The sequence below is a fragment of the Halichoerus grypus genome, chromosome 6, assembly GCF_964656455.1.
Source record: "Halichoerus grypus chromosome 6, mHalGry1.hap1.1, whole genome shotgun sequence".
NCBI classification, from domain to species: domain Eukaryota; kingdom Metazoa; phylum Chordata; class Mammalia; order Carnivora; family Phocidae; genus Halichoerus; species Halichoerus grypus.
Window position 1 is genome coordinate 143,474,387 of NC_135717.1, and position 13,567 is coordinate 143,487,953.

General features: G+C 36.3%; 1 protein-coding gene across 4 annotated transcripts in view; it reads left to right on the plus strand.

The window, feature by feature from the left end:
• The window catches only part of TMTC2 (transmembrane O-mannosyltransferase targeting cadherins 2), a 388,107-nt gene that overhangs the window by 183,500 nt on the left and 191,040 nt on the right, over positions 1-13,567 (plus strand). For all 4 annotated transcript variants that reach the window (XM_078076381.1, XM_078076382.1, XM_078076383.1 and 1 more), the window contains one exon: positions 3,085-3,913. In XM_078076381.1, the coding sequence (XP_077932507.1) occupies positions 3,085-3,913 (829 nt within the window). The remainder of the gene's footprint in view (positions 1-3,084; positions 3,914-13,567) is intronic.

Consider the following 13,567-nt stretch of genomic DNA (forward strand, 5'->3'; position numbering starts at 1 on the left):
TGTAGAGGTGAGAACTTCCAAGGTCTTAGAGTAAGATCCCATTAATGACTTTGAAAGTTGGGAATAATGTTTAAAAGGGCTGGGTCACCAGTTAGGAGGAGACTATTGTGATAATCTAAGTGTGGGCGTTTTGGACTCAAGTGGTGACAGAAGAGAAGGTGAGAAATGGACAAATTTGGCTTATATTCTGAAGAGAAAGTGAGAGTTGGTAATGGACAAGAATGGTGGGGGCGAGGGAGGGAGGGATGCTGGGAAGAAGAAATTGGTTACATAGTTTCACCGTCTTTGGTGGTGGTGATGACTGAAGGAGGAAGTGTTTAGTGTCAGGAGGGTATGAAGTCAAGCTTTATGTTGGGCATTTTGAATTTGAAATACCTAAGTGAATATGTCCGATAGACAATTGAATAAATGACTGTGGAGATAAAGGAAGGTTAAGGTGGAATCATTAGCATATATTAATATTTTTTAAAATTACAGACCTTGCTAAGATCATTAGGTTAATAGTAGAGATGGAGCAGATGGTCCATGACCAGTTCTGTGGCTTCCAGCAATGAAAGGTAGGGTGAATGAGGAGTCTGAGGAAGAGAATCCAGTGGCAATTGTATATAATACATAGAGACTGTTTTAATAGAAGTTGTACATGCTCAAGATATATTGCTCTTTGGACTTTTTAAAATGGAGATATAATTGACATTTAGCATTTTATTAGTTTTAGGTGCACAACATAATGATTTGGTATATGTATATATTGCAGATGATCACCACAGTAAGTGTAGTTGATTCCATCAACACACAAAGTAATTTTTTTCTTGTGCTAACAACTTTTAAGGTCTGATCTCTTAGCAACTTTCAAATATGCAATAGAGTATTGTTAACTACAGTTACCATGATGTATATGACATCCACAGAACTTATAACTAGAAGTTTGTACCTTTGACCACCTTCACCACCTCACCCATTTTGACAACTCTCCCATCCCTGTCTCTGGCAAGCACCCATCTGTTTCCTTTATTTAAGAGTTCAGCGTTCTTGTTTTTTAAAATTCCACCTACAAGTGAGATCATACAGTGTTTGTCTTTCTCCAGCTGACTTATTTCACTTAGCATAATGTCCTCGAGGTCCATCCATGTTGTTGCAAAAGGCAAGGTTTCCTTCTTTTTTGTGTGTGGGCAAATAATATTCCATCAAATATATATAGCACATTTTCTTTATCCTTCATCCGTCAGTGGGCACCGAGGTTATTACCATGTCTTGGCTATTATAAATAAATAATGCTGCAATAAATGTAGGGTTACAGATCTTTTTTTGAGATAGTGATTTTTTTTTTTTTTTTTTCAGATAAATACCAGAAGTGAAATTGCTGGATCATATGGTAGTTCTATTTTTATTTTTTGAGGCAACTCCACACCGTTTTCCATAGTTGCTGCACCAAATTACATTCCTACCAACAGTGCACAAGGGTTCCCTTTTCTCCACATCCCCACCAACACTTGTTATTTCTTGTAATTTCTTGTAATTTCTAGCCATTCTAACAGGTGTGAGCTGATATCTCATTGTGGTGTGGGTTTACAGTTCCCTGATGATCAGTGATGTTAAGCACCTTTTCATGTACCTGTTTCTGTGTCTTCCCTGGAAAAATGTCTACTCAGATCTATGTCCATTTTTAATCAGATTATTTTTTTTTCTTTTGAGTTGTATGAGATTTTTTAATGTATTTTGGATATTAACCCCTTATCAAACATACGGTTTGCAAATCTCATTCAGCAGGTTGCCTTTTCATTGTGTTGATGATTTCCTTTGCTGTATAGAAGTTTTTTATTAGTTTGATGTAGTCCCATTTATCTATTTGTGCTTTTGCCTTTTGTGTTTTTTTTTTTAAACTAAATATTTGGCATATCCTTAAGGTTCCAAGCACCATTTTGAGTGTTACTAATGTATGATTCTATACAATGTCAATGTGTGCAGTAAGAGATCACATTACCAAGGAATCATTAAAGTTGGGATATAGTATCCATCCCTCCCCCTCCCGCTTGCCTCTTCAGGACTTAGATTGTTTGAGGTCACTAAATTCTTATTCAGGTTGAAAGAGTTTGCCAGAAAATTCTCATTAACAGGAATGCCCTTTGGCCTTCCTCTCATAATTTTCTGTCTGTCTCTTAAAATAAGTAAGCACATTATCAAAGTCATTTTATTTTTAAAAAGTTGTCATCAGGGTGGAAAATTTGGGATTCATGAGGAGTGTTATTAAATGTTTGATGTCACTGATGTCAGTGACAGCATGGGGTAGCAGATGAAAGCCTGTTGATAAATTCTGCAAGAAAATTCAAGACAATGAAATGAGGACTGGCATAGACATAGCTAAATGCTGTTACTCCTTTGAGCCAAGCAGAATCCTATCATACTCCATATTTCGGGGCATGCCTGCTCTTTGTTTTCCTAAGAACCTAAACCATAAAGTGAAAGAAGATAGTTATTAGATGTCTATTCTACCCCGTGCAGTGCTAAGTACTTTTATACTGTGGTCTCAGGTCTCAATTTAACCTGACACCAATTCTGAGGGGGAAATACATTCAATCCATTTTACAGAGGTCAGGAAATTGAAGCTTTGGTTCTTGGTATTTTAGAACAAGAAGAAAAAACGCTCATCAAAAGTTATATACAAAGTAGGCTTCCATGGTCAATGTTTTTTTTTTTTTTTTTTTAGGTTAAATTTTCCTAAGCACTTTTTTTTTTAAAGATTTTATTTATTTATTTGACAGAGAGAGAGCAAGAGAGGGAACACAAGCAGGGGGAGTGGGAGAGGAGAAGCAGGCTACCCACTGAGCAGGGAGCCTGATGCAGGGCTCGATCCCAGGACCCTGGGATCATGACCTGAGCCGAAGGCAGATGCTTAACCGACTGAGCCACCCAGTCGCCCCTTGCCTAAGCACGTTTAAAAGGAGATGGAAATAAAGCCATGTATTTAAGACCTATGTGGTTTTAACTGTCCACTTCAAATGTCTTTTCATCTCTAAATGTTAAGTGAAGTGTTCCCATGCTGTATTGATGATGATCTTAATTTTTTCCCTTCTGTTTTGGTTTCAGAGGAAGCACTTGTCTCTTTTCCTCAGCGTTAGTCTGTTAACTTTCTGGGGAACCTCCCTTTTGGGTGCCCGTTTATATTGGATGGGAAACAAACCACCAAGCTTTTCCAACTCTGACAACCCAGCTGCTGATTCGGACAGCCTGTTGGCTCGGACACTCACTTTCTTCTACTTGCCAACCAAGAACCTCTGGCTGTTGCTATGCCCAGATACACTCAGTTTTGATTGGTCAATGGATGCTGTGCCTCTGCTCAAAACAGTTTGTGATTGGAGAAACCTACACACTGTGGCCTTCTATGTTGGACTCCTCCTCCTTGCCTACTATGGCTTGAAGAGCCCAAGCGTGGAAAGAGAATGCAATGGGAAATTTGTAACAAATGGCAAGCAGAATGCAAATGGACATAGTTGCCATTCAGATGTGGAGTACCGGAACTCAGAGATTAAGCCCAGCTTTGCATCCAAAGTAGAAAATGGCATTAAAAATAATGCATCACAGAGAACGCAACTTCCTTCTACGGAGAACATTGTTGTTCTTTCTTTATCTTTGTTAATAATACCCTTTGTTCCTGCCACGAACCTGTTTTTCTATGTCGGCTTTGTAATTGCAGAGCGAGTATTGTATATTCCTAGTATGGGCTTCTGCCTCCTCATTACAGTGGGAGCCAGGGCCCTTTATGTCAAAGTCCAAAAGCGGTTTCTCAAGAGCTTGATTTTTTATGCCACAGCTACATTAATTGTTTTCTATGGACTCAAGACTGCGATCAGGAACGGAGACTGGCAGAATGAGGAAATGCTGTATAGGTCAGGGATAAAAGTAAACCCAGCTAAAGGTAATATTTTATTTTATACTTTTGCCTAGACAGTTTACTCATTGTGCCTTTTTGTATCCTTGCTTCTTGCCTTACAATGCAGTACTCAGGAGGAAGAGGTCTTTTTCTGCCATACCCATATCTTCGTTTCATTTCATTTTTTTAAGAGCTGAGCAGTACAACCAATTTAGAGATGTATCCAGAATTCCATATTTGGAATAGGGAAGTATTTTCTGATGTTCCGGACTACATTTGTCCAGAGGAATTCGAACGGTTCTGCAAAAGTATTGATTGTCATAAAAAATTTAGACAAATGCTTGGTTTCTGTCTTTTAAATACTGATACAGACATCATCTCTTTCATCACGTAATAAAAGTCAGGCTATCCCACTTGAGGGTATTTTAGCCTTGCTGTTTTCCAAGCATCGCCTGAGGAAATACTGTTAAGACTTACATTGACATCTTTAAAAGATTTGGAGGTGATGCTACCTCTGAATCTTGGAATCATGTCTCTAGGTGTCAGTGTGTGCGCATACAAGTGTGAGTCACCCTCAGCTTTGCAGAGGTTCTGTAATCTGAATGTTGCCAAGCCGTTAGCACATTCTTATTTAAGAGTTCTTAAGTCACGTAGGGAAATGAACTTCACTGTACAGTAAGACTGATCATGTACTTCATTGTTGTTTTTGATTTAGAAAACTACTTTAGCAAATCACAGAATCTATAGCCAGAATAGAAAGTCTCCCTTAAAGCATAAATGAATAGGCAAAAGCTGTTACAGTGATTTCTCTGGCTTAGGCAGGAAAATGATGATAGAAGCCAGAGAGCAATTAAATGAAAACAAGTGCACCTTTTAAGTGCAGAAATATATCATAGTAAATAGTGCCAACTAGTCCTGTTCTTCATAAGCCTTGTCTTTTTCTTTTTTTAGTTATTTATCTTTTACATTAGGGTTGCTTGCATAGCATTTGAACTGGGCTTTTTTTACTTTTTCCAACACAACTGTGTACTGGTATTCAAATACTGGAAGTGTAAAACTGTTCCAAATGTATGGAATGGCCTATTGAGAGATACCGGGATATACGTCCAAAGATCTGGATACCCTAGAAGCAACTCTGGTATCCTTATCCGATTACCAATTAAGTCAAGAGTTCAGCGAGCAGCTACTCATTTCTTTAAGGAAGTGATTGTTGGTACTTGTAACGCTTAATAGATTGCAGGGATTTTAATGGGAGTAGACACATTAAAACTGAGCTAGTGCATAGCATAGAATTCCTCAGTTCTTGTGGAAAAAATCTTTACCATGTGGCTTTTGTAGGTAGTGAGTGCTGCACAGTTTAGTGAATGCATGAACACAAATCTTGCTGTAAAAAAATGTTGCACTCAGTTCTCACAGAATGCTTTTCAGCTGGTTTTTCTTCACTGGTAGATGAAAGTATGTAAAGCAAGGCTATGTTGCCAATTTATTTTCCTGCTATTTAAAACAGATACATTGTAAGGAATTAAAAAAAAAAACCCCAGCATGTTAATTTCATCACAAGGTGGTTCTGAGGATTTATTAAATTTATTGGTGAAGTTTCAGGTTAAGCTACTATAACAAAGAGCCAAGATAATGGTGGCTTAAATAAGATAGAAGCTTTATTCTTTCATGTAACAATCTAAGTGTGTGTAGCCCAGAGCTGATAAGATGGCGCCATGGGTTTTCAGGATCCGGGCTCCTTCTCTTTTGTTCCCTTGCCATCTTGGTAGTGTCACCCTGTCCATACGGTCTGAGATGGCTTATTATCACATCAGCACTTCAGCTCACAGGAAAAGCAGCAAATGGTGGGTGTACCCATTCTTTTTAAGAGCATATCACCGAAATTGCACACACCATGCTTGCTCACAGACTGTTGGCCACACCTAGCTGCAAGGAAGGCTGGGAAATGTTATCTTAATTCTGAGAAGCCAAGTACCCAGCCAAATTTTATTACTCTTGAAGAAGGGGAGGGCAGATACTCAGATGCTAGAGTATAAGTAGCAGTCTCTGTCCCCACAGAGATAGAAAGCATTTTGTAAACTCCGAAATATTGTCCAGATATGTTTCTAGATATATTTGGCTACGATACTTTTGACAGTTAATTCTGATTTTGATTCAGTTATTTTGCTGACAAAGCTAAAATGCTTGATTCTTTGTTCATCCATTCACTCAGTAAAAGAATTATTAAGCACCTCCTTGGTTTCCAATATATTTTCATGTCTCCTTCCTAATACTTAAGAAGTGCTATAGTATTTAGGTGCTCCAAGTATTATTAGTTAAATGAACATATGACTGACTAGTACTATAAGTCCTTTGAAACATCAAAATTTAAGTTCCTGAACCCTGCCCTGCTCCCACAACCCCCCCCCACCACCTGCACCCCTGCTGTACTTACAGCCTTTCCCATCTCAGTTGATGGCAACTCTATTTCCCCAGCAGCTCTGACCACTACTTGGAGTCATCCAACCTCCTCTTTAACACCCAACATCCACTTCATCAGAAAAGCCTCTTGACTCTGTCTTCAGAAATGCGTCCAGAACTTGACCACTTTTTACCACCTCCAGTACTACCACTCTGGCCCATGCCACCATCATCTTTCTTGGGATTATTAATAAAAGCCTCTTAGTTGGCCTCCCTGCTTCTGTTTTCTTGCCTGTTAGAGAAGGCATGCAGTAATGAATACATTGAATAATAAATGTTAAAGTCATAGTCTTCGTAAAGAGTTTATAATCTGTTTAGGGATAAGTTGTATACGCATTGAAGAAGGTGAAAGTGTAAAATATACGCTGTTGATATACCAGGAACTGAGAGACACTTCATAATAAGAGGGATAGAATTGGAAATGGGGGTAGTTTTGGATCCCATGACTGCCTTCTGTGCATATTCCATTTTGATACGAGACAAAACTTTTAACATCTAGGTTCCTTATTTTTTCTATTTATAACATGTTAATAATAATTGTGGCTACGGTTACTTCCTTAGCAATTATGAGACTGGTAGTAATCTTCCTTAAGGTAACTTTTTCTTAGTCGGCTATGTTATTTGAGTCTAGCAAAAGATTAGAAATCCTTTAAAGCCAGTTCTTTGTAAGGTTGTCTGAGATTACAGTTATTTCATTGAGTTAGGTTTTTTTCTTCCCTCCTTTGAAAGCCTTTGCAAATTTTGGAGTACTTCATTCTACCATGTGCTTTACCAGAATATGATTTTAAGCCTCATGAAGCATTATACATTAAAGCTGCTGCCTTGCGTAATGGGTCCTGTAGACAGCTGCCAGTCATTAACTGATTGGATGCAAATGATGATGGGTAAAGCCTGTCATAGTGACTGTGTTGCTAATTTATGGTTTAAATCTGGATAGGGGAGAAATGATAGCTGATTTGGACTATGTAAACCACAAGTCCTGTCTCATTATGTGGTTGATAATGTCAGGAAAATACTAGATATAGTTGATTACTGTAGTTTGCTGATTTCACAATGACTCTTTGCATTTTTGTGCTTAGGAAAGAGGAAATTTTCTCTGATGACTGCTTTAATGAGGAAGCCACATAATATTTGAAAGTGTTTGTGTGTGTGTGTGTGTTTAAAACAACATATTTTGTAAACCATATTGATTAGTATCTGCTTGGAAAAAAAGCATTTTTTAATTCATTAAAAGTGGTTAAATGTATGATCACCCTTCTTGGCTTCTGGCTTTCTCTAATTCCCCACATCTTTGGCTCTCTATAGAATTGAGCACCATTGATCTCTGCTACTCTGGCTTTCAAAGCACATCACAGTTTTCATTATCTTTCTCTCATTTTCCACAGCTCTCTCTTCTACAGGTTTGCCTCCCTTCCTAAATTGATTCATTCTTCAAGGTTCTGTCCAAAGGTTGCCTTTATTTTCCTTTCTGTATAGATTCTAGAACACTTCCTGGTATATAGTGGGGGAGGGGGGGTGTCAATAAACATGTCATTGAATTTCTAAGTTATTTTCCCCGTGACCTCATATCTATGTGGAACTTCTCCACCTGGATGATTTGCCAGTATCTCAAACTCATCACCATCTTCCCTAAAACCAACTACTTTCCAACTTCCTTATTAATTAAGGTCATAAGTACAGACTAGCAAAGTTATTATAGAGAAACAGATCAATGAGCACATAAACATAAAAAAAGAACGATAGCATATAGGTGGCATATCTGGTATGCTGAAAGGTATTTAAAGTTTTTAAAGTTATAGATTAAAACTCAAATCATTTCTTTTGAGTAGTTGGTTTATTAACTATCATTTTGCTTTAAAGAACGTATGACTGTGATTTTTAATTAAACAGGGTTAATCCAAGGAAAACTTATTAAATAACTAAAGTTTATTTTAATGCCTGTTTTTAATGTAAATATGTGGAATGATATAAAAGATATATTTTTAATGATGCATATATTTGAAACTCTAAAGATGATTACCCAAGCGTTCTGTGTTCATTCCCTCCTTCCGCAAATGACAAATATGGTCCATTTTGATATAAAAAAGCAGAGAAAGTAGTTGCTGCAGCCATGCATGGTTTGACCGTTTTTCCTTCTTCCTGGATTTGTGTAAAACTGATCATCGTATTTCAACCTCGCGTAGTTTCCGATTTCAAGAAACAAGTATGTTGAAGGAGTAGCATTTTCTGTAGGAAACAACTCATAACTTAAGTGATATCCAAACCTTCAAGTCATGTGAAACTTGACTAATTCGTTGTAGATTCTATGGTCTGAGTTTTTGTTTACCTCTAGTTGAGTGTCTTCAGCAGTGGTGAACTGCTAGCAGCCACCATTGAAATTGTATAGTAAGGTTTATTGTATTTCTTAGGTAATTTATTGTGTTACTTCTAAAGTGAGATGACAAATTTTCAAAAGAGGTTCAAATTTTTATAAAAAATAAAATTTAGCAGTAAAGTCAGGAAGGGCAACCAGTGTAGCATTTTACTAAGACTGGCTGATCTGAGTTACTAAAAAGCTGTAAAACACAGATTTTCTTTTTTAACAGAGAGGTGTGGTAGGAGAGAGCTAGCTAAAAACACCAGTAGAGGCTGATTGGGAGAAAAATCCTACAGAGTTGAATCTGCCTTCCATAGGGTAGAGAGAAATTCTGTATTGCTTCATCTCAGTTCATCTCTTCTGATTAGAAAAATATAAAATAATGGGGCTGACGAGAATAAAATGAAAATGTCTCATTAGCTCAACTAGACTCAAGTATTTTAAAAAATAAATATGTTAAACTGTTCAATTAAGGCCTCTTTTAAACATTTGAGTTTTGAAGAAATCAGCTATGGTTGCTTTTCAGTTGGGATGGAATACTCTCAGAAGTTCAAAAGCATCCGGTTTCCTTGACTCTGAGAATGGAGCGGCATATAAATCTCTTCTTTTTTTCCAGCTCTAATGACTGCAGGTACAGTTGTTTGGAAAAAAAATACTGGACCACAACATGAAGCAGGTGACTTACTGCTTACCCTGTCTTTAAAATTATCCGTAACAGAACTTTTAGAATCTTTATGGGCTTTTGAAAACCCTCAAACCTAAAATTAGCATTGCCTTAGATTGAATATATTTACCAGTGGTTCTATTTCAAAGGAATTCCAACTAGCATATGGTTAAAACAAGTATGAAGTTAAATTATTCTGATTTCCATATTAGTTTTTGTGTTTGATTCTTAAAACGCTTAACATTTTTTTTTGCTTTTATTATATATAAAGTGTATCATGAGAAATGTATATATACACATCATATTTGTACCATTTAAAGAGTACTACTGAAACAAATAGACATTTTGCAGCTTAGGAAAAAATTACACCAGTATCTTTGAAGACCTTCCCCCATACCTCTCCTTATTTCAGTTTTGTTTAAGTACTTTGTTTTATTTTATGCTAGAACCTCCACGACAATGTTAAAGAGAAGTGATGACAGGAGATTTTTTGTCTCATTCTTGTTTTAAAAAGAATGTTTTTAACATTTCACCATTAATTATATGCATTTTACAGGTTTTTCTATAGATGCTTTTATCTTGTTTCTAGTTTAAGATTTGTTTTTAGGAATTAATATTGATAATGATACAGATTTTCCCCCACTCGATCTGTTAATTTGATGGTTTATATTAATAGAGTTCCTAATAAACCTACTTTGCATTCCTGGAGTAAACCCAGGAATTACTTATAATGTATTACCATTTTTATATTTTTCTAAATTTGTTTTTCACTCATGTTCCTGAGTGAGATTGGCAGTTCTGATCTTGTGGTATCATATTCTGGTTTCAAAATCAATTAACCTTTCAGACACAGTTTGGGAATATACCTCTTTTGTGTTTCCTGAAGGATTTTATATAAAATTAAAGAGTTACCCTTTTATTCTATAATTGGTAGAATTTACCTGCGAACCTGGCTGAGCTTAATTTTTTCTGTTGATTTAATTTCTTTCATGATTTTGGAAACATTGAGATTTACTTTTGGATCAACTTCAGTAAATTTTTTTGTTCAATATAACCAGTTTCAAATTAATTTGCACAAAGCTATACATAATGTTCTCACGGTATCTCTTGTGAAATCTCTATTGCAACTGCAGTTTAAAACATATTTGAGACACTTTGAGCAACAGATGTAGTTTTGCCCCAAACTTTGTGAAGGTGGATTTATGTATAGGAAATCACGGGGAATTTTTTGTTCTTTTTTCTGTTTGTCCAGATATTTTTGACAGACAATACATCTACCATCTCCTTCTCTGAATTGTTTGGGGGGTTTTTTGTTTGTTTGATTGTTTCTCCTTCATCTTTTCAGGCTGTTTCCTTTCAGGGGGCTTGGGTTTCTGCGGTTTCTGCAATCCAAACTCCCGCTTAAAGCTGATTAAAGCCCAAGGCCTCTTTCATCATCGTGTCACATATGCAGGGTGAATGCCATCTTCCCTTGTCTACCCTTCTGGATTCCTGCTTTCAAGCCCTTTCCAGACCCAGGGATTCCCCTTACTATCCTACCAACTAATACATTCCATTAACAAGTATTTTTATTTTTTGACCTAGCATTTTTATGTATTCGTACTTGGAGAGAAGGTCTGGACATTACATTCCATAATAGTACCAGAAAGGGAAGGTTTAGAAATACCTTCAAATCTGGCATCTATTAAGAAATGGCTGAGGCACCCGGGTGGTTCAGTCGGTTAAGTGTCTGCCTTAGGCTCAGGTCATGATTCCAGGGTCCTGAGATCGAGTCCCACGTTGGGCTCCCTGCTCATCAGGGAGTCTGCTTCTCCCTTTCCTTCTGACCCTCCCTCCTGCTTGTGCTCTCACTCACTCTCTTTCTCTCAGATGAATAAATAAAAAAATTTAAAAAAAAGAAATGGTTAACTATATTAGAAGCTGTTTTTGAGAATAGAGTTATTTAAGACATAGCTAATATTTTTGAAATTTTAAATTCTCTTTTAACAAAAGAGAACCAAGCTGCTAATGTAAGCTAAAGAGTATATGACAGCTCTATCTTACGCAAAATGAAATTATAGGTATTTGACCCTTGTAAAGCACAGACGGGTAAAAATATCTTTATTTCCTGCTACAAGATGAAGTTACAGATAATGTCACAGATAGAGCAGATTTTCAAGAAGACAAACAGAACATGTTTTTTAATTTTACCCTTATGTATATACCTATACACCTATTACTGGTGATCATGGATTTAAAAGAAACTTTCAGTTAAGTCTCAAGGGATTATGGAAAAATCTGAGGTGTTTCAAGTCATAATAATTTTTGAAAAAGGGTTAGCTGTAGAAGACTCTTTGTATATCACTCGACTGGGAAGATGGTTAAAACAAAATGTGAGCTCTATTTTTACGTAGAGATATTAAATTAGAAATCTCATCTTTTTAGCTTTGCATATTAGTATTCAATTTGTCTGTAATTTTAAAATATGTATATTACCAGCCAGGGGGATCTAGCAGAAATGTACGTATTTTGTGCTTACTAAAAATTAAATAAGGATAAAACATATAAAAAATTTTGATTTAAAAAATGATAATACTGTTTTCCAAGTAAGAAACCATAATCCGATTTGATTAAATAGTGGAGAGAAATTAAAAAAAAAAAAAAAAACACCTTCTGGAGGGCAGAGCTATATTAGAGGCTTTATTGTGTCTTGCATTTAGGATTCTAATTCCCAATAATACTAGCTGTCACTCTGAATGTTCATTCAGTCATCTTAAACAGCATAATTCAATTATTTTTTGTAAAACATTATATTAAAATATCAACATTAATATCTTTTTCGGAAGGAGCATAGACATATATTTTAATTAGGAAAACTTTCTAGGGATTTTAGGTTTAGAAAAAAGGAACTGGATGAGATACTCAATACAACAGCTGAGAGTCAGATTTTGACAAAAACAGATTACTGAGGTGTCAGGGTACTTTTTTCTGTGAGTACAGTTCTCCTGGATGGGAGAGGAAACACAGTTTTACAGTGTTTGGGGCTCTGCATATTGCAGCTGGGAGTGTCTATAATAAAGAAATGTGATAAATGATTTTTTTTTTTCTTCTCTTGGGGAAAGGGAGTAAATTTCTCAAATTACTTATCATGAGACTACCAGCAAAGAGCAGAAGGTCTCTGATATTTTGATATATTATCTGTTTTTACTTTATCACTTGGCTTACTCTGTGTTTTACAGATAAGCATTGGTGGTTTGCAAAACTGGTAGATACAATACCTCATTTTTCTACTTAACTCCAATTTTGAATAATCTGAGTATTTTCCGAGGATGGCTTCAAGTCATGTTCACCCTAGTGGTTAAGATTGAAGAGTATTGTCCATATTTGTGTGAGTGTTGAAAACAATTTTAAAGTAGAAATGAGTTTCTGAGCTCATGTAATGAAAACATGAGCATATTAATTAATGATATTGTACAAATCTTTGTATTCTGCGTTTTTCATATCTTTAGTCACAATGTCATATTTGAGACTACTTTTACCCTTGAAATTCTATTACTTGGGAGCAATGGTATGGGATTTTAAAATCTCTTTTGCTGTTACACACGAGGACAATGATTTTGAGACACTTTTTGAGGACAGGTGATACAATCACTAAAGTCCATCTTGTGCCATGCCTCGTTGCTCTATGGTGTGATTCTAGAAGCAAGAGGTTTTGTGTGCTTTGCTCAGAGACCTACCATGCTTTGGTTGTGGCTACTGGTTCTCATTCCCAAACTGAAACCAGAGTAGATATTTACTTCTGAGGTTTTAAGTTAAAAGGTTGTGCTTAAGGAAGCGTATCCTAACCTCAATCCTGATTATTTGATAGGAAAATACAGCTTCTCTGTGAGTTTTAAACAACCTGACATGGAACTAGTCTGAAGGTCAACATTTTTTAGGACTCACAGATGAAATATATGGATTCATGTCTCTAAAACCACATAATCTAATCATAACTTATAGTTGGTAATGTTAATTAATCATTAATATGTGTCCAGTGGATGGGTTTGTTGCAAACGATCCTGTAATGGCCTCTGAGAATTCCCTGTTGTGACCCAATCTAGTTAAGATTAGAGCTTCAGGAGAGTAAGCCAGCCCTTCTCTTTCTTATACTGCTCGATTGATGTGATAAGGTCATTTTAGTGCATTGACCCTTCCGATTCTTCCTATTTATTTTACCCACCTGTGTAGTAGCTTCCTT